At 36.2% G+C, this 19,124-nt stretch overlaps 1 protein-coding gene across 5 annotated transcripts in view; it reads left to right on the forward strand.

Moving 5' to 3' along the window:
• ZDHHC14 (zinc finger DHHC-type containing 14) overlaps positions 1-18,057 on the forward strand; it is a 109,449-nt gene extending 91,392 nt beyond the window's left edge. For 2 of the 5 annotated variants that reach the window (XM_021390685.1, XM_021390686.1), the window contains exons 6-9: positions 444-546; positions 2,114-2,223; positions 5,479-5,581; positions 14,132-18,057. In XM_021390685.1, the coding sequence (XP_021246360.1) occupies positions 444-546; positions 2,114-2,223; positions 5,479-5,581; positions 14,132-14,533 (718 nt within the window). In that variant the 3' untranslated portion in view covers positions 14,534-18,057. Of the gene's footprint in view, positions 1-443; positions 547-2,113; positions 2,224-5,478; positions 5,582-6,174; positions 11,625-14,131 lie in introns of those variants that run through there. The other 3 variants (XM_021390687.1, XM_021390688.1, XM_021390689.1) reach the window with 2 other exon arrangements.

Here is a 19,124-nt window from a genome sequence, read left to right on the forward strand (position 1 = left end):
AGCCTTGGATAACCAATCCTGTGTTTCCCCAGCCCTTTAGAAGTGCTATTCACTGTTATTTGTCAATCTACCTGTCTTAATAGAAGTGTGACAGCATTTACAGAGTGAACATGTAAATTCTAATTTCAGCAGTTGAGATCAGAACCACTTGGTAATTTTTGGCCATCTTCAGTGCACAGACCTTTAAACATTTTCTTGTGTTGATGCTGTTACATGAACTGTACAGCAAAGCGTACTGACAATAGGTTTTCTTTTCTGAGTTTAGTGTTTGTTGGGTCCTTTGAAGTAACCTGAAGATCTCAGTAGAGTTGTGGACTACAAGTTGGCTACCCTGAACTTTGTAATTTTAACTCTCTGTTATTGTATATGTTATCTCTTTTCCTGTTTTTTTTTTTTTATTTTTATTTCCTACATTTGCATGTATTTCCTTGACATTCGTCTACTGTGCTGGAAGCTGTGGTGTGCTTTTTCTCCGTATGGTCCATTGTGGGCCTCTCAGGTTTTCACACGTATTTGATCAGCTCCAATCAAACAACAAATGAAGATGTAAGTTCATAGTTTCTACATACATGTTTTTATATAGTGGTGACATGATTAAAATTCATCATGTGGTTTTTCTCTGTAATTCTTAAAGCAGTCACAGGTGCATAGTTTTGTGAATGCCAAAGTAGGGAACAAGGAATCAAATTTGTCACGTTTGATTTGAAATATCAGAAGAGCTCTTTTGGACTGATGCTGTGGCTTGAAGACGTTCTGGTTAAACAGTGTGTCCATTATGATTTACACCCACGGGATCTGTATGTTGAAACAGGAAAATACAGAAGGGAGAAGACAAAGAAACAAGTATATTTCATGCATGTCAATTCAGTAGAAAATTCGCCTGGAGTCCTAAATACCATTTGACTCAAAAATTTCTTACTGTAAAACATTTTGGAGTATGATGAATTCTCAAAATAAAATTTTCATCTTTTATCATATTTTTTCTAGTTTCCTTGCTACTCTGAGGTCTGAAGCCTCTGTTGAGGAGTATGTCATTAACTCAGAGGTCAATTTTCTCATTTTTAGTTGTCCTGTTTTGCACATGGTTTTCTACTGTTCTGCTGTAAAACCATATTTAACTGTGTAAAGGCTTTACGTGTCTTTCACTAACTAATAAGTGAGAGAGAGGAAATGAATGAAAGGAGAAAATAAAGCTAGATAGCTAATGTGAGAAAACATGATGGAATTTAGCAGATACTCTAACAAATTACTGCAAGATTAAAATTATTGTAATTTTCTGTTGTACCTTTTTAATAGGTATGTTTTTAATATAAAAGTAGTATCTTTGGGATTGTCAAATATATGCTCTGTCATTACTTAAGACAACAATTATAATTATAAACTGGAAAAAACACTTACAAACCAGGAAAAACTTACTAAGCAAACTTGGAATGTACCTCCATAAGTGTTCAAACAAGAAGCCCTTACATCTCTTTTGGATTGCTGGAAGTCAAATAGCTGGGAACTGCAGCAGTATAGCACAAATTAAAGCACACGTTTTCAGCTGAATACACTAAGGCATTTACTCAGGCTCTCAAGCACCTCACAAACAGAAAAATAAGGTCACCTAAAAAAACCCATAGTATGGGCTAAAAGGCAGTAATGACTGCAGTTGCTTCATAGTATTTTAAAGCCATTTGTGGGCTTTAAGGGAAAATAATGCTATGTGGACAGCTTGGAAGTTGCCCAAGAGTACGGGAAACAAGTGCTTTATTACTGACTATAATGGTATGTTGCAACTGAACCTCTTCTGTGGAACAGGCCGTAATACCTGTAAAATTAAGCTTAGACCATCATGGAAAAAAAATGTTTAGATGCTGATATTGCTGCTGTGATTATATTTGTCCTTTGAGATTTTTGACTGTCTAAATCTATGGAGGTGGAGCTTGTGCTTACTTGTAAGTTTGTAGTTTCCAGCTGTCATAGCAGCCCAAAGCTGTTAGGAAAGTGCAATCTTGGGATTTCTCTGGTCTGGCTCCGTGAGCAGCATGCTGCTGTTTTGGGAACCCTTAATTTATCTCAGTCATTTTCTGTATTGTATTACATCTGATGCAATTTGTTCATATCTCTTCAGATTAAAGGATCATGGTCAAATAAAAGAGGTAAAGAAAACTATAATCCATACAGTTATGGAAACATCTTTACTAATTGCTGTGCTGCGCTCTGTGGGCCCCTCTCTCCAAGGTAAGAGAATCAAAAGTATTGTTAGTGTAAATGAAGGCACAATGATGATTGATTGGAAAAATATTCTTTTGGATTTCTTGAGTTTACTCAACAAATAATTTGTTTTGCTGTCCTTTAGAAGCATTAATTCAATAGCAAGTTGGTAAATGGTGGCTAAGCTAAGTTAGTGATCGGATCCTGTAAAATATGTGGGTTTAAGGTTAATTTCTGAAATTAAAATGGAATTATTCTTTGTTCTTTGAACCTTTGCCACTGCAGTTAAAAACTGCTGGCTTTAAAAAAAGTATTTGTAATTAAACGTTGCATGATGAGCTATTGAAAGTTAATTAAATTCTTTCATATCTAACAGATGTGACATGAGTCTAGGAGAGAGATGTACCTGGATCTTTAATTCTATAACTAGTTTGATAATTATTTTGTCTCTGAACTCTTTTATTTAAATGAACAATAATTTTTCTTTACTTACACTACTTTTAGCATATACAAGACCAGACAATTTTGGTTCCCTTACACCAAAGTAATTCTAGAGAAAGCTTACTGGTTTGATTTCTGACACGTATTTCATTTTACAACTCTGCAATATTCGTAGTTTCAGGATTAGATATGGTTCTTCATCTTGATTAAATATGAGACAGAGCTAAGACTAGAGAAAAAATAACTGGCAGCAGGAAGGGCACCATTCTCATCTAACTTCAGTGCCCAGTGGTTAGATAGCCGGTCTAATATGTGTACAGTGGAGGCCCAGTTCCCCAGTAAAAGATGACTTTCATCTTGTAGATTAATTTTGTGGCAGTACTTCTCTGTTGAAGCTTGTTTGCTTTGTCTGAAATGAGGTAAGACCTGAATCTGAATTATTGAGAAAGAGTAAATGAGTTGATAGTTCAGTGGCTAAGGTGTTTCCTTGGATGTGACGTTTCTGTCTTTGCTGTTACAAATCCCAAAAGCTCTTCCACAGAGCAGTAGGAGGTCAACAGGAGAGGCTGGCATCTTTTCCTAAGAATGAGATAACTGAGTTATGATTTCCTTGTATTAGGTTAACAATGTAAATCCTGCGTGGGAAAGAGTAATCCTGCCTTTGCTTCTTGACTCTGGTGATGGTGCCTGAGGCCAGCCCTTTAATGTTTTGCCTGTCATAGAAAAACTTGATGCCTTGCTTCCAAGTCTTTTGTTTGACCCCACACGGAAATAAGTATTAAAACCATGTAACACTTCTTAATATTTGAAATAGCTCCTTGTATTGATACAACTAGCTGCACGCAATACACTAAACTGGCATTGACACTTGTGTTTTCAGAGTTTGTACATTTTTTCCCCAAATTCCATATACTAATGTAATGTATTTAGATGCTGAAGTACATGCAGAGTTTCTGCAGGGAGGTAGTTTGTAACTGATTAAAAATCCACTCACTTCAAAATGTAACTTATAGCCTTGCATTTTTTGTACTCTCTTCCTGATCTGAAATCAGCGAATCTAACATTCTGTTTCAGAACAAAATTCCTCTGAAATATTTAATCTCAGCTACAACCCAAGTCACTAGATATTCAGATTTAACTTTCCTTAAATTCCAGTGAGATGGCTTCCTAGCAGTTCCAGCTTAAAATTTAAAATGGAATGTAGAGTAAGATGATAATTGAAACTTTGCTCACTGCCATTAAAGATAGTGCCATAAAGATCATTTTAAACCCATGCTAGAAAATTCAGAATGCATTTTGTGTGTCCTCAGCAAAAACTTTCAAATCTTAATTTGATTCATAGCTGTCAACATAGGTCTAACTAGGGTTCTGAAATAATAAATCATATGCTTTTTTAAGCAGCTGATTTTTGAAGGAGTGCTTTCCACAAGACAGATTTTAATTTCAGATGGATTTCTAAGGGTTGTGAGTGTACTTTAAAAATTTGTTCTGCAGAGCTTCGTGAGGAGATCTTAAACTGTTTTACGAGTGGTGGAAGCATCTTTGACTTTTGAGAGGGGAAATGCCTTAGCTTTTTCTATGCGTGTGCTTATCTTTTAAAATTGAGGCTATCTTGACTTAGAGGGGATTTAGAGGTCCCGTAAATCAGCAAATAAATCTAGTTATATGCTGAATTTAGCTCTTAGGTTTTTTAAGGCATTCCTTCTAGTAGCAGGAGCTAAAATACCTATAGTTAAAATTTGATATCCTGTGGGATTGTTTTGTTGTTGTTGTTGTTTTGTTCATGGAGGCCAGGAGGAAATTAAATTTTTTTTAACACTTTTGACTTGTCAAACTTGTAGCTTCCCAGTTGGGGAGCAACACCATTAATGTCACAGGAAAATAACATTTTCGTTTAAGACTTTAAAAGAAAAAAAAAGTGTGAAAATATAATTGAAACTAATTTAAAAACAACAACAACAAAAAAGAATGAATTGAAGCATACGCTGTTGAAAAGTTCTTGTTTTGTGTGGAAATAATGAGCTAATGTACATGTAGATTACAGTATTACAGTCTTTACATTCAGCTTTTCATATGATTATTAACTAGGAGAACCAAAGTAGGGAATGGAATTCTCAAACTGAGAGTAAAATTGCATATGGAATTTCAGCAAAATCTTTAACTGCATCAGGTGATTCCAGTTATTGTTCTTTAAAATCTTATTTATGATTTTATTTCTTTCTGTTAATTTCTCCACAAAACATTTTTTCTTAAAATTTTCTTGTAAGCGCATTGCTTTGATAAGAATAGTGGAACACTATGAGCAGTGTTAGATAGCTGTCATGAAGCAGCTGGCAAGTAAGTTGTCTAAACAAAAGCTCATCTTTCTTTCCTTCTAAATTTTATGATTAGCTTTTAGGAAATGAGTATTTCTGGACTTGAGCTTTAATTTAAAGGTGTAAAAATGGAAGAACAAAATACCCTTTGAAATAGATTCTGATTCAAAGTGTGCTAGCAAGTTTGTAATTTGCTTTCACATCTGTTGTTTAAAATGCGTATTTTCGTGGCACTGGTCAGCTCTCAATCATCTTTAAGTCTCTTGTCCCTGTTTAGCCTCCAGAGAAGCAGCAGTACAAATAACTGTATGGAAGGTAGTATTACAAGGAAGCAGTAACTTTGCTGATAGTTAGAAATGAAGTCTTGCTCTTATTCAGTTGATTAAAAAGTGACATTTGAAGATATTGGTAATGCGTTGATGTCCGTTGTCTGCTATAAAATTTCTCTTTCCTTTTGTTTAGAGGAGGCAATTATGGATCAGAAATATTTCTAACTCTCTTTTCCTTTATTTTGATTATTCCACAGCTTAATTGACAGAAGAGGATTTATACAACCAGATACGCCACAATTAGCAGGACCATCAAATGGCATTACTATGTATGGGGCCACACAATCTCAGAGCAACATGGTAGGAATCATCCCATAGTGTTGTTCATCAAGATTCCTGTGAATGTTTTCCTTCTTCACTTTCATGTGAACTAATCAAGTAATAACTAACTGGATACAGCTGACACTCTGGGTGGAATGACTTATTCATTAACAGTAAAGAAAGAAAAACATTGTAATGTATGTTTCGCATAGTGTGATAGTTGATACTTATGGATTTTGAAAAAGAGAGGCTTTTCTTCGCTGTTGGTTTACTGAATATACTGGTGTTTTGACTTGTACTGTTGACATGTGCTATGTTTTGAACTGGAATATTCAACTATTGTGGACTTGCTCTGGTTCACTGGTTTCCAGCTGATTGTTATTCGGTGTAGCACTTTCTGTGTATTTGTTTCCTTCTTTGCTTGTATGCTGCAGTTCTGCATAGACTAATACATATTAAAAAGGAAAGATGAACAAAAAGTAGTTTCTAGGGGACAATTATAATGAGGAAAGAGCAGGAGGACAGTGAGCTTCCAGTGAACAAAATATGGCAACTGGATTGTTACAACAAAACTTTAAAACATCTTTTGAAACTGTGCCAATAGTTTTTACTGTTTTTTTTTTTGCTGGTAGCAATGACTATCATAATGGAAGATAGGATTTCCAATGACAAGAAGAAGAGAATAACTGAAAGAGATCTTTTTCCAAAGGCAAGCATCTTACATATGTGCCTCTTTTTGAATCGTTTTCCACATATATTGAATTTTGAGATTTTGTCAAAGAAGCCGTAAGTTATGTACTCTCTGCCAACAAAGAGGAGGCCACAAAGCCTTCCAGCATAACTCTTCCCAAACAGCTTAGTTCTAGCATTGCTGATAAACTGTTATAAAATTCTTTCTCTAGTTCCTATGCCTTTTCTACTTATTATTTTGAGTATTAAGTGGAGGATTAGTTGTTCTCCTTCATGAAAAAATGCATTAGAGTCACATTAATTCTGAATTTTCTGTGAGATTCAGTTGTGCAGAACAAGGTAATGCTCTGTGCAAATTTTTACTCAAAACAACTTAACCCTGAAAAGAAGATGTTAAAGGAGGGAAAAGAAAGCAAAACTCAAAGGTAGCCCAAGTTCTTTCACAAACTTTCTGACTTTGTCAAGATGTTTCTTGTTTATGATCATAAGCCCTGAATAGGTTCTTTGCATTAATTATCTTAACATTATAGGAATGAAAATCCCATTGTAAGAAGACATTATATGGTATATTAGTGAGGAAATCTTGTGTCAATTTGACAGAAGATCGGCCAAATTTGTCTGCAGAAATGGAGAAATCATTTATGGTATTACTTTAAGTCAAACAGATAGCTGTTATGATTTTGGAGTGTAATACCTGTAAGTACACAAATGCATTTCTTCAAGGATTTGAACTTCTTACATCCTAGAACATCACATTATTTGAGCCAGGACAGGTTTAAGTTCTTTAACAGTTATCAAAGTTACTTTGAAATGTACAGCTTTCATTCCTGAAAATGATCTCGCAGAAGAAGCTCTAAATATGTAACAGGGTCATATTTTGTATGGAGGAATCTCTTTGAGACACTGATGCCATTTTATCTCAGGGTATTATTCCTGGTCTGTATCCAAGACCAGTTGGATTCTAGTGGCAGCTGGCTATTAGCATTAAAATTTCTCTGGTGTTTTGCTGCAAGGTTTGAAAGATCTGCTTAGTTTCCCAGTCTCTCTAGCACTATTCTCCCTTCCCTATTCGTAATCTTTCCTTCTTTCCTGAATTGTTTGAAGCATAAGAAATTATAAATTCGTTTCCTTCCTGCAACAGTGCAGTGGGATGTAACTTTACCTCTTAATTGTTCTTGTTTTGTGTTTCCCTTTAACTGTGTTCTAAAGTAGTAGACCTTGAACCTATCTTTGTTCTTCTCTCTCCTACTTCATATCTCATAAAGCATCAAACAGCAAAACCAATTTTCCTAATTCAAAGATCTCATCCACATGATGGACTCTTTACAATAAATAAATTTTAATTCACCTTGCTGCTAGCTTAGTTGCCTTCAGCCATTCTACTTGGCTTCAAGATTTCCCATTCCAATTTAAATAGAACAGGATTAATCAAGTAAAACTTCATCGTTCTGTTTAAAACTTTTCCCATGAAGTGACTTGTAATGCTTTTCCAAGCTTTACATAACCAGACTCTTTTTTCCCAGTACGTAATCTTAGTTTCTTCAGAAGTTTGGGGGCAACAGTGCTGGGAATACCAACCATTCACTTGGTCTCTAGAAAAAAAAACTGATGCAGTTTTTTGAATGAAAGGCAGTGGAGTACACTTTATGGTAGAGGACAAACAAGGCGCTTGACATTCCATTTATTTTAGAGAAGGAATCACTAGAAAATTCTCTAGAATTCCTTTTGCTCAGAGTTCAGAAGTGAAAGTCAGAATTTCCTTTGGTGATTGAAGGTTTCAGTAATTGACTGGCTCAAGCCCAAGACTGCAGTGGATGTGGAACAGGGAAAGGAAAGTCTTGTGGAAGAAAAGATTTTCTTTTTACCAGCTGCTCTCACTGACAAAGGTTAAGCAATGCGTGGAATATTATTCTGTCTTCCCTTCTGGAACATTGCATACCTCTTGGGAATAAAGGCAGAGGCCTAAAATGAAAAATGTGTTCTTGGAGCTGAGGCAGGTAACACTCAAACATGTGTCTGTTTTGAAGGGTATTTGTCTGAAACTGCAGCTTGTATTAGTATGCTTTCAGAAAAGGAGAAATACAGTGATATTCCTTGACTTAAAATCATACGTAGATCATACTTGTAGTCCATAAATACTGTTTAGATAGGCAGAGGTTTAGCCATTTATTTGTCACCAGAGATAATTATGCTATTTTAGCAAGTTGACTCTGAGTCCAGGAAATCAGTTATCAGAAGTACACTTTTATAGCAAGTCTCCTTTGATTATTTTTTTCGAGAATGCATTACATCTTATGTCTATATTGAATCTTAAGTTCTAGGTGTTATACTAAATACACAGAATGTGCTAAAATGTCTCTTGCCAATTGATATTAAAGAAAGATTTTAATGAGCGTTTTCTCTCACTCTTGTATTCTCTTTTCCCTTATTACATCCCCTTCCTCAAATCTGTTACCCACTGACTGATACCTTTATAAATTTTTTTATATTTTTTTTTGCCTCATCCAACTAGCCTCTGGTCATTTTTTAAACCTCTCTAGGATACTTAGTGTTATATTTTGCTTTCATTCATTCTAATGCATCTCCTAGCAGAGACCATCATTTCTGCATTTAAATTAAAAACAAATATAAGTCTACATTTAAACTTGCCAGACACTTGTTTTCAGTGCAATACATTATCTCTTATTCAGGATACCATCTGTGGGGTGCTATTTTTGTATTTAAAAGCTTTTGTGGTGATTTTGCCTTTGAGACATTGAATATTTCCTATAAGATCTGCTCTGTTTTTGCTATTGACTCTATTTGCCATGATCTCAGCAAGTCAGGGATTTTGTTATCAGTGTTTCAAAGGCTCATACCATGATTTCTTTTACTTTTCAGGTCTTTATATAAAAAAGAGCTTTTTCTTCTCTCCTTACTGCCTGCCTTATGTTAGTAAGGTATGAAGCTATATTTACTTTTCTGAAGGCCAGTACCATGTGTAGTTTTATTTTCTGATACATTCCCAGTGCTTTTGATCTCTTTTTCAATATAATTTTAAATTAATCTGGAAAATTCATTAGACAACTTCTTAATATTCTTATCCACGTGACAGGCGTGATTGCTTAGAGCTAATGATGTGTAGATCTGTTATTTCCATAGTATTTCCCTATTAGCATTTTATTGCTAATTATTTTTACAAGTTCTTCATTAGTTTCATTGCCCAAGTATTTCTCTTCTCATTCTAAAGAGGTGGAGGGGTTGTGTGAAATGCAGCATCTTAACCATTAAGAAATCGTAATATTCTGTGTCCTTTCTTTCCTTTTCCATTGTAAGGTTTACTTTCTTGATATTTTGGAAAAGTTCTTAATTGTTAAACCCAACAGCTACTGTTACCTGAGTCTGCTCTTCTGCAGTATTTAGCTTTATCTTAAAAGCCTGAGTTGATTCTTGGGTTTTGATTCAGGGTTTTTTCCTCTTTAGTAGTCCATTGTGAAGAAACAGAATCCATCTCACTCCATGCACTTTTTTTTTAAAGAGGAATTTGCTGTGTTTTCTTTTACTGTTATGTCTTTAGGAATTCTCTAATGCCTTATTGAAGTGCTAGGTTTTACTTCTCTCTGCCTTTGTATCAGGACAGGTTCATTTCATAAGGAAATTCACTTATACTCCAGTATTCTAGGTATCTCTCTATCAGTGCTTAGGTAGCCGCTTGTTTGCCAGACTGCCTTATATCCAATTCTCCCTTTCCACAATACAAGTTCATTAGTTAAATGGTTTGTTTTCTCTTTTATTCTATTACAGTGCATATGCAACTAATGATTACCTATGAAACATGCAGCAAGTCCTCTCCTGAATGTTCATAGCAGTATTTCTAGTACTGGTTTTCAAAATGGATTCCAGCTGATCTAGAGAATGTTTACTCTGGCTTGTCCCATTGTTCTTTCCCCTTTGCTTTTCATATTCTCATTAGGGGGGTAAATATTTCTACCATGGCAACCCAAAGATCAGCAAGGATTGGGATCTCACTTTGCTCAACTTTGCTCAGAGTTTTACAGGTGTGTTCCCTTGAATATTTACTGTAGTACTGTGATTTTTCATGGCCTCAGACAGAACTTAGGACTCTTACCTAGTCATCGTTACTGCAGCCAAACAGAACAGTATCAGAGTGCATAGACTAGACTTCTTCCACAGGTTTTGCTCCTGGAATTCCCTCAGTGTGTTCTAACCATTCTCGGGCATGAAGAAGCTGTTGGCTAGTCTTGAAGTAAAATTCCTGGAAGAGAGGAGTAGTTCCACCTTTACGTCAGGTCTGTTTCTCTCCACAGACCATTCCTGTTGCATTGTACTTCTTGCTAGTGGAGCCATCTGTTGTCTGCTGGGCTCAGAGCTGCACAGTACCATGATGCTGGGTGTGGAATCCTACAGCCCTTGTGAACAGTTATGCAGCTCCATCCCTCCGCTGTTTACTCATCTATTATATCTATATAATATGGTATTTCAGCATCTTTTCTGTTACTGCCTAGCACTGTCATTCAGTGTTGCCAGACGTCTGAACTTCTTGTTGTTTGTACTTTGTTCAGAGACACTCAGATAATTCAACCTTTTTTTTCCTTTGTCTTTGACGACTGTAAAAATTCTTTAATGTTACCAGCGTTAGAACAATTTTTACAAAGTTCATTTTAAATTCAAAGTAATTTATCTCTGCATTGGCATTAGAAATGTGAAAAAAACACTGCCATGTACAAGAGCTTTGTTAACGTGTACGGTTTATGTAGCTGAAGAAAAAAGCTGATTTTCTAGAGAAAATTAAGACTGTTGTTTCAGGCAAAGTTGTTTGTATTTATTTGTGAAATAAACTCAGAGTTTTAGATTGTCTAATTTGCTTTGGTTAGTGCCTTTTAATGTAAAAATAAATAGTGATGGCTGAAATTTTCTATGCATATATATATTGAAATTCTGTACTTGTAGAATTTATTAAACTTGTTTTACCTTTGGAATGTGCTGTTCCTCTGAAACAGTGGAAACTGCAAGTAGAAAATCAGTAGATCTGAAGTAGGAAGATACTGGTGGAATAATTTCTGCGGTAGATTTTTAACTATTTAGATTTCAGAACTTGGCTTCTTTTTTCTTGTGACTTACAGCTGGTAGACCTTTGCCCATAGATTTCATTTAGTTGAGAATCAAATACTGAATCCAGGGGAAAAAACACACCAGCCCTATAAACAAATCTGATTTCTTTGTTTAGTTTACTATTAGTCTGCTGGTATAGTATGTGCTGCTTTTATTGTATGTTTTTGAGAGCTTCATTTAACCCATCTACCTAGTTGCTTTTGAAAGCTGATCATGGCCTTTTGTTTTACGTGAGATATTTCATGATAATCGCTGCTCGTTGAAGAAAAAAAAAAAAAAAGAGGGGAAAAATATCCTGAACTTGTGTATCTGAACAAGATCAGAGGGTTTAGGGTAGTCACAAGTGCATGGAAAATGAAGAGATGGCCATTACCTGGGAAAGTTTGATAATGTTCTGTTTAATGGAGCTTTATGATGCTGCTTTATCTTTTCGGTGTTGATTCAATTGAGATGTGGTAGAGTTCAGTAAGAAGAAAATTAATTCAGACCATACAGAGAGTTCAAGTAAATTACCTCCAGCTATTTTAAGACTGTGAACTTGTATTGCCTCAACATATTAAGTAACAATGTGAAGATCTCCGAAGCTTCACTAAAGCAATAAGTCAGCTGCTAAAATTGTTTTCAATGTACCTAGTGGTTATAGGCATTCCTTTATGTAACATGCTTTTCAGTTATGGCTTTTTCAGATAAGATTTTTTAGAGATTTTGTCCTTTCTGAAGTTTGAAGAGTTGGCTAGCAGATTTTTAAGGTCTACGTAGGAAGGTTGGTTCAAGAGATATAGTTCCATTTAAATGAGCAGAAGTGTATAACAGCGTATTGATCAAGAAGGAGTTATTCACAGTGAATTAGTAACTGAAGGCATGACTTTAGAAAGTGCTGAACAGTTTTCTCATTAGAAAGGTACTTATACAAGGTTTTGGATTTAAGCCTATGAATAATTCCTCTGGAATTATTTGGGACTACTTAAATTGTTCAGCTGAAGCTGTTCATCATTATGTAGGGGAAAAAAATTGCCTGCAATTTGTACAAATTCAGTTTATATAACGGCCAGTTCATTTGTCTTTCTGAAAGATTAAGTATTGGATAGTGTAAAGATCAGACTTCTGTCTATCAAAAAGTGTTTGGTTTCAGGGTCCTGAACTACTTAGCTGTGTTTAAAATGTGTACTTAGCTACTGAGACAAGTAGTCAGCTTGCACACTTTTTGAATGAGATGGCGCATGCATCCATCATCTGGTAGCATCAGAGACCTGAAAATATCAGAGGAACCGCAGTAATGGTTTTCATCTTATATTAGAGGAGGCAAAAGTCTTTCTGTGAGTTTGCATCACAGTGGCTTATTAATCATGAATGGGAATTATTGTGAGTTGCTGCAATGTCAGTAGCAATGGTCGGGACTGGAATTATCTTGAACAGATGTTAGATTTGTAATGTCTTTCAGTAGATTTACATAGATTGAAGAAGTCAGTCATAAAGTAGAACATCTTGCTTTAACAAAATCCTTTAATTAAGAATAAACAGGCATGTCTTGCCTCAGGGATGTGTGTGTGTGTGTATATATATATACACATATATATATGTGTGTAATATATGTGTATATATATACTTGCTTTCAAATTTTCTTTGCTGCATTGAATTTATAGCGGTATTAATTGACTGTAGCATTTCTCTTGCACAACAGATCAGTAGTGGGGCAAATGAATCAAACAGGATTTTGAAAATCTGCAGATGTTATAACCAATCAGTTAATGCATATTGTCTTTAGAAGCTCTCGTCATTTCAGTTAATGTTAAAGAAATTTAATTTGGCAGTAGGTCTGCTAGCCCCTTAGTGAGCTGAAACACCCACCTGTCTTATCATCCCAAGGAATGAATGACAGTTTTATATCAACAGTGTTTGGGAATGATGCAGTGCCAAAAGCATTCCTAGTAATATTCACTGAACTTAATTGGATTTATATAACACTGAATTTGTCTTGCTACTGTGAAAGTGCTTGCCAGAAAACTTGTTTGCTAGCTTGATTCTTTATATTATGAAAATTAAATTGATCAAGAAACAGCCTAAAAATTGTGGCAGTTGTTTTCTTCTGTCAATTATTATATAGACAGTGCTGCCTTATTTGCCCACATCTTCTAAACTAAGAATAAATTTATTAAATTGGAAAATAAAGTATGATCATAGAGGCTATGCTGATGCCTGTATTTACATAAAATCATCTTCAGCATCAGAAAAGTCTGTGGCACTTTAGTTCTTACTCATAAAGACCAGTAAAATAAAAGACACTTGCCTACTGTTTACGAACGTGGAATAAGCGTTTGAATTTTGCCTTTGGGCTTCTTTGAACTGCCATGCGGTGCAAGCTACTCAAGGGTAAAATGAGTAGAGTGGAAGTGATGTACCTGCCTGCTTCTGTCACCTCCAAAACCTGCCTGGTTGAGTGTCCTGTGCAGTGAGCTACACAAGGACTGTTCAGCTTGGTTTTGCAAGTGGCTTCAAACAGGTCTAAGCAAAGTATCTCTATTACAATACTTAGAAAATACTATTTTGGACGTAACAGCCACTATATGAACAGTGGAAATATTTGTCATAATTTACTTTGATAATAATCCAAAGCCCTGACTTAGTTACGCATGCAGTGGGATTTTTGGTTGGCTAACCACGGAATGATACTAATGTCTCTCTTTTTTTCTCTTCACGTCCCATCCTTTCCCATACCGTTTGTCTGTATTCTCTCTCTCTTTTTTCTGTTTCATTTGCCTTATAATTTGACGCCTTTCCATTCTACAGTGTGACCAAGATCAGTGCATTCAGAGCACTAAATTCGTTTTGCAGGCTGCTGCCACCCCCCTACTACAGAGTGAGCCCAGCATAACTAGTGAAGAGCTACCTTTACCAGGAAAGACTTCTATCAGTGGGCCTTGTGCAACTCTAACTCTAGGGCAACCAACACCACCATCTTCCATGCCAAATCTCACATCAGACACAGGTTTGACAGACATGATACCCTTGAAAGAGGAACATGAAGGTCATCAATTTCTTACTCCTGAAGAAGCTCCTTCACCCCCTGGGATGCTGCCAAGTGGAAGTCCTATTACACACAGCCATACAATGCACGTCCTGAGTCTAGCCAGCCAGGATTCTTTGCATGAAGACTCAGTACGTGGTCTTGTGAAGCTTAGCTCAGTTTGAACAGCTTCTTTGAACATTGCACCGTTTCTCGGTGTCTGTACAAATCTTTACTTAACAGGAATGACACCACAGTACCACTGTAAGACTTTGTAACATGGCTATAATGGAAACTTTATTGTATAATGGAGTCTACTAAAAAAACAACTTATTTTTTTCAGTGGAGCTATGGCATTTCTTTGACCAGGTTGTTAATGGCTATGCTTTGATGGTGACTGCATCTCTTTTTTAAGAAAAAACAGAAATGGTCAATATTCTTGTTTCCTGCAGTTTGGATACAGCAAGTTGGAATTCAGCCTGTAACAAAGACCATGTTCAGTACAAAGAGAGATTCTTGGATGTAAGTGTCATGCTCTGTGTTCTATGCTCTTGTAATACACACTTGTTAAGGCTTACCACACTTGTGGCCAGAATGATCTGCACTTACATGTTATGCTACTAATATTTGAGATAGAAAAATTACCATTCCGTTTGTTAATACAAAAAAAAAGACTACAGATATGGATTTGCATGCCACGCTACAGTATGTGTTACAGTGGTGTTGGTATTAAGAGAAAGTGCTGCTTTTTTATTTGTGACTTTCAAAGTGCTGTTTCATTTAAAGACAGTGCAACAAACAAATTAATGGACTATATTATTTTTTTCAATTTATTAAAGTTTATTTTAATTTTTTCAGTGGTGCCTAGAAGATGGAGAGTTACTGATTTGACCATGTTGCATATCATTTAACCTTCTGTTTTAAGTGTTTAGAATGAGATATTGTGTTGTGCCATACTACAAGATTCTTCCACTCCCTAATGTGATACAATTACCTGTGGACCTCCAATAAAATGACATCCTGTGTTTCTTGGGCATGTGTACAGTTATCCTTGTACAGATTTTCTGGGGGAAGTTGGGAAGATCATGATATATTGAAATAGTTTATAAAGGATTAAACTGGAATATGTTTACTTAATGAAACCAGAGCTATGGAGGAAAAGCTGCTTATGATAAGTTTTGCATCAGCATCTTTCCTGGCCTTGTTTGAGATGTATATTTGTTCCCATCACAAGTCTGTATTTGGAAACAGAAGTGTTTGCGTCTGCTTGGACTGTAATTCTGTGTTCCTTATGTGGCAAAAAGGTGAGGGGCTTTGATTCAAGACAAAGAGACAGCTTAATCAAGTAATCTTGTACTGTAGCTACCTCCTGGCCATTCAATTGTTTGTTCTCTAGTATTTTCAATGGAAATGTTGATTTTGGACCATTCTTTTCTTTTTTTTTTTTTTGTTTTCTTCATTGTTTGTTTAAGTAAAGCACAATTAAAATGTTAAGATTATTTGTTTTGATGATAGCTGAACACAACCTTAAATAAGATGATAGTTGATTGGCGCTAGTACTGTGTTTGCCGTGCTTTTCAGGATGTGGGACCTGGATTCTTCTTTTCTCAGGACAAACTAATTTCAGAATGTAGTTTATCTGATACGACTATGGCATTAAAATGTTCACTAGTTCAGAAATGTGACAACTTTATGTTGTTCACTCATGATCATTCTCTGACACAAAGGTAAAAATTTGTTTTTATTTTCATTGTTGAGTATGAGGACAATCAGCCTGCAGAAAATCAGCCACCTATGCTGTTGAAGTACCAGACAAGATATTGACAAAAACTCTATTCCTCTAAGATTTCACAAGCAGTCTGTTTCTGTAATTGATTGTGCTAACTTCACCTACTTTAGCACATGGAACACATCAACACTTCATGACTGTAACTGCAGTAGGGGGTCCACCAATGAACCTCTAGCAGAGAAGTCTGTCCTAGCTATTTTAGCCACTCTCCCAGCACATTTCTGAAGCAGAGACAGTCTCAAGTTCTTTCTACAAGCCAGACTACAGTGGCTGACTTGTTCCCGTTGACTGGTCTCCCAGTGAGCCTCAAGTATCCACACTTACTTATGTGTATGCTCTTGAAGATGAGTCATGATGCTCATTGTCTTGATTTCACCTTTCGCTGATGTGGCTTCTCATGTACGAAGCCATGAGCATCTGAATTAAAGCAGATAATGGATTGAGTGTTGGAGATGTTTGTCTCACGGGCCTGGCCAAAGAATCCCTGCTTTGAGTTTGTAGATCAGTACTTGACTGAATCATCATCTCATAGTGCCTGCAGCTAGTCAAATATGGATGCATTGCCCATGATACAGAAGGACAAGTCAAATATCTATCATGTGCTATATTTACTTCCCACTCATAGCACTAATGATGAGGACTGCTGTTTCTAGCAAATTATTCTTTTTAAATTTGTTTTTAAATCCCTGAGGGATTTCATGCTTCCTAGAATACCAGCTTTGTGACAACATTTGTCCGTCATTGCCAGCAGGGAATAGTGCAGAAAGCTGCATGTCAGCTTTTAGCACATGATAAAATCTGTGTCAGTTTTAACATGAAACACGACAGGAAAAAGCAGTATTATTAGCATATTTGTGCTGCTTTTCATGTAAAAATTTTGATTGTGTTTTTCAGCATTTTTTAACATTATTTCTTTGTAACTGAGGTATAAGAACAAGCTAACAACATTGGAACAGATGTGCTAGTGATGTATTTGCTCACATGAGTGTTTAGTTTTTAAGATGACACCTTATGGTTTTTAGCATGCCCTTTTTGTTTCTTTGGTTTTTTTTGTTTGGCACCACAGAATAAATTAAGCACTTCTAATTTGTCTATATGTGTATCACCCCATTATAAGTTTGTCTTCCTTCTCATCTTGGTCTTTTTGAATGGTGACATCTCTAACCTCCCTGACACAGTTGCCTTGTGAGGACATCTGCTGGAAGATTTTGGAATTAAGTCCATTAACTCAAGTAGTGTGGTACTTGCAGTCTTTGATTGACAGCAGACAGTGATTTAGCAACAGGCTGATCGAAGAGGTGCCTCTGAAAGGATTTTGGGGCCCTTCTCTTCACCTCCATCTCAGCTGGTATCAGCTGTGGGAGCTCCCATACTTGGAACTTGAGTATACATCGGGAATGAGTCAGCAAAGTAACTACACATCGTCTATTCTACAGATTTTATTTTGTCATTTTATTTTTTATGAACTATGATTACAGAACATTCACACTAGATATTCAAAATGATAATCCTAGTCAATATAACAGGGAGGTTCTTCATTTGTTTTTTTCTTTGACAGTTGCCATACTAATATTAAATAGTTCTAATGTTCATCTGAATTATAAATGTGACCTCAAAGTGAAAGTTGATATTTTCAAACAAGTATTCATTTTTTCACAAATCTAAAATCTTTGAATGTGTAGAAACTGCTTAGTTTATCCGATAAAAAAAAAAAAACTATTTATTCTGATTTGTTTTTCTTTAAATAACATTTCTTCCTTCTAGGTGTCTACAGAGCATATGGAGAACGAAGCTGTGCTTCATAGAGTGTTCTTAAAGGCTCTTTATTCCTGTGATTTCTCAAAGACATTTCTGTTTTAAGGAGTTTTTATATTCATATCAGTTTGCCAGTAATGTAATAAATGTCAAATTTTTATTGTATTTTTATATGTCAGTGCATCCCTTTATCAGCTTTTCATCTCTTCTTGTTAATAGATGGTGTAGGCAGACATATTTCCATATAAAGTTATTGATGCAGATGTATGCCTACGTAAAGTGGTTAATACATTCATAGACATTAGTTTTCTATATGGAAGATCAGCTGCTTTGCAGTTAATTTAGTGAATGATCCTAGAAGAAGCAAACTGATCTCATAAACCAAAGACCTATGTGGGGCACATGCTACAAGGGAGAATACCAACTTGTGATGCTGTGGAGACTTCATATTTGTTTAAATATATGTAGGTCACTGAAACTTGAGTACAGCCCTACCAAAAAGGACTTGCGTTACTGATGGATGGCAGGCTGGATATGAACCAGCAATGTGCCTTTACAGCCCAGAAGGCCAGCCATACCCTGAGCCATGAAAAGAAGCTTGGCCAGCAGGGCCAGGAAAGTGATCCTGCCCATCTGCGCTGGTGAGACCTCACCTGGAGTACTTACACTGAGATGTGGAGTCCTCAGTACAGAAAAGACATGGACCTGCTGGAGTGCCTCCAGAGGAGGGGCACAGAAATGATCCAAGGGATAGAACACCTTCCCTGTGAGGACAGACTGAGAGAGCAGAAGTTGTTCAGCCTGGAGAAGTCTCTGTGAAGACCTGAGAGCTGCCTTTCAGTATCTAAAAGGGAGCTATAAGAAGGAAGGGGACAGACTCTTTAGCAGGGTCTGTTGTGATAGGACAGAGAAAATGGTTTCAAACTAAAAGTTGGATATTTAGATTGGACACAAGGAAGAAGTTTTTTACACTAAAGGTCCCAGGATGCCCCATCCCTGGAGACATCCGAGGTCAGGCTGAAGAGGTTGAGCAACCTGATCTAGCTGTGGATGTCCCTGTTCATTGCAGGGGAGTGGGACTAGATGACCTTTGAAAGTCCCTTCCAACTCAAATGATTCTATGGTTCTAAGAAGCTAATGCCTCCCCTCTATTTCTATGGAAACTACAACATATACAAAGAGCACAACAACAATTTTTGATAGAGAAAATTCTCAGCTACAAAACACTAATC

The sequence above is a fragment of the Numida meleagris genome, chromosome 3, assembly GCF_002078875.1.
Source record: "Numida meleagris isolate 19003 breed g44 Domestic line chromosome 3, NumMel1.0, whole genome shotgun sequence".
In the NCBI taxonomy this organism is placed as follows: domain Eukaryota; kingdom Metazoa; phylum Chordata; class Aves; order Galliformes; family Numididae; genus Numida; species Numida meleagris.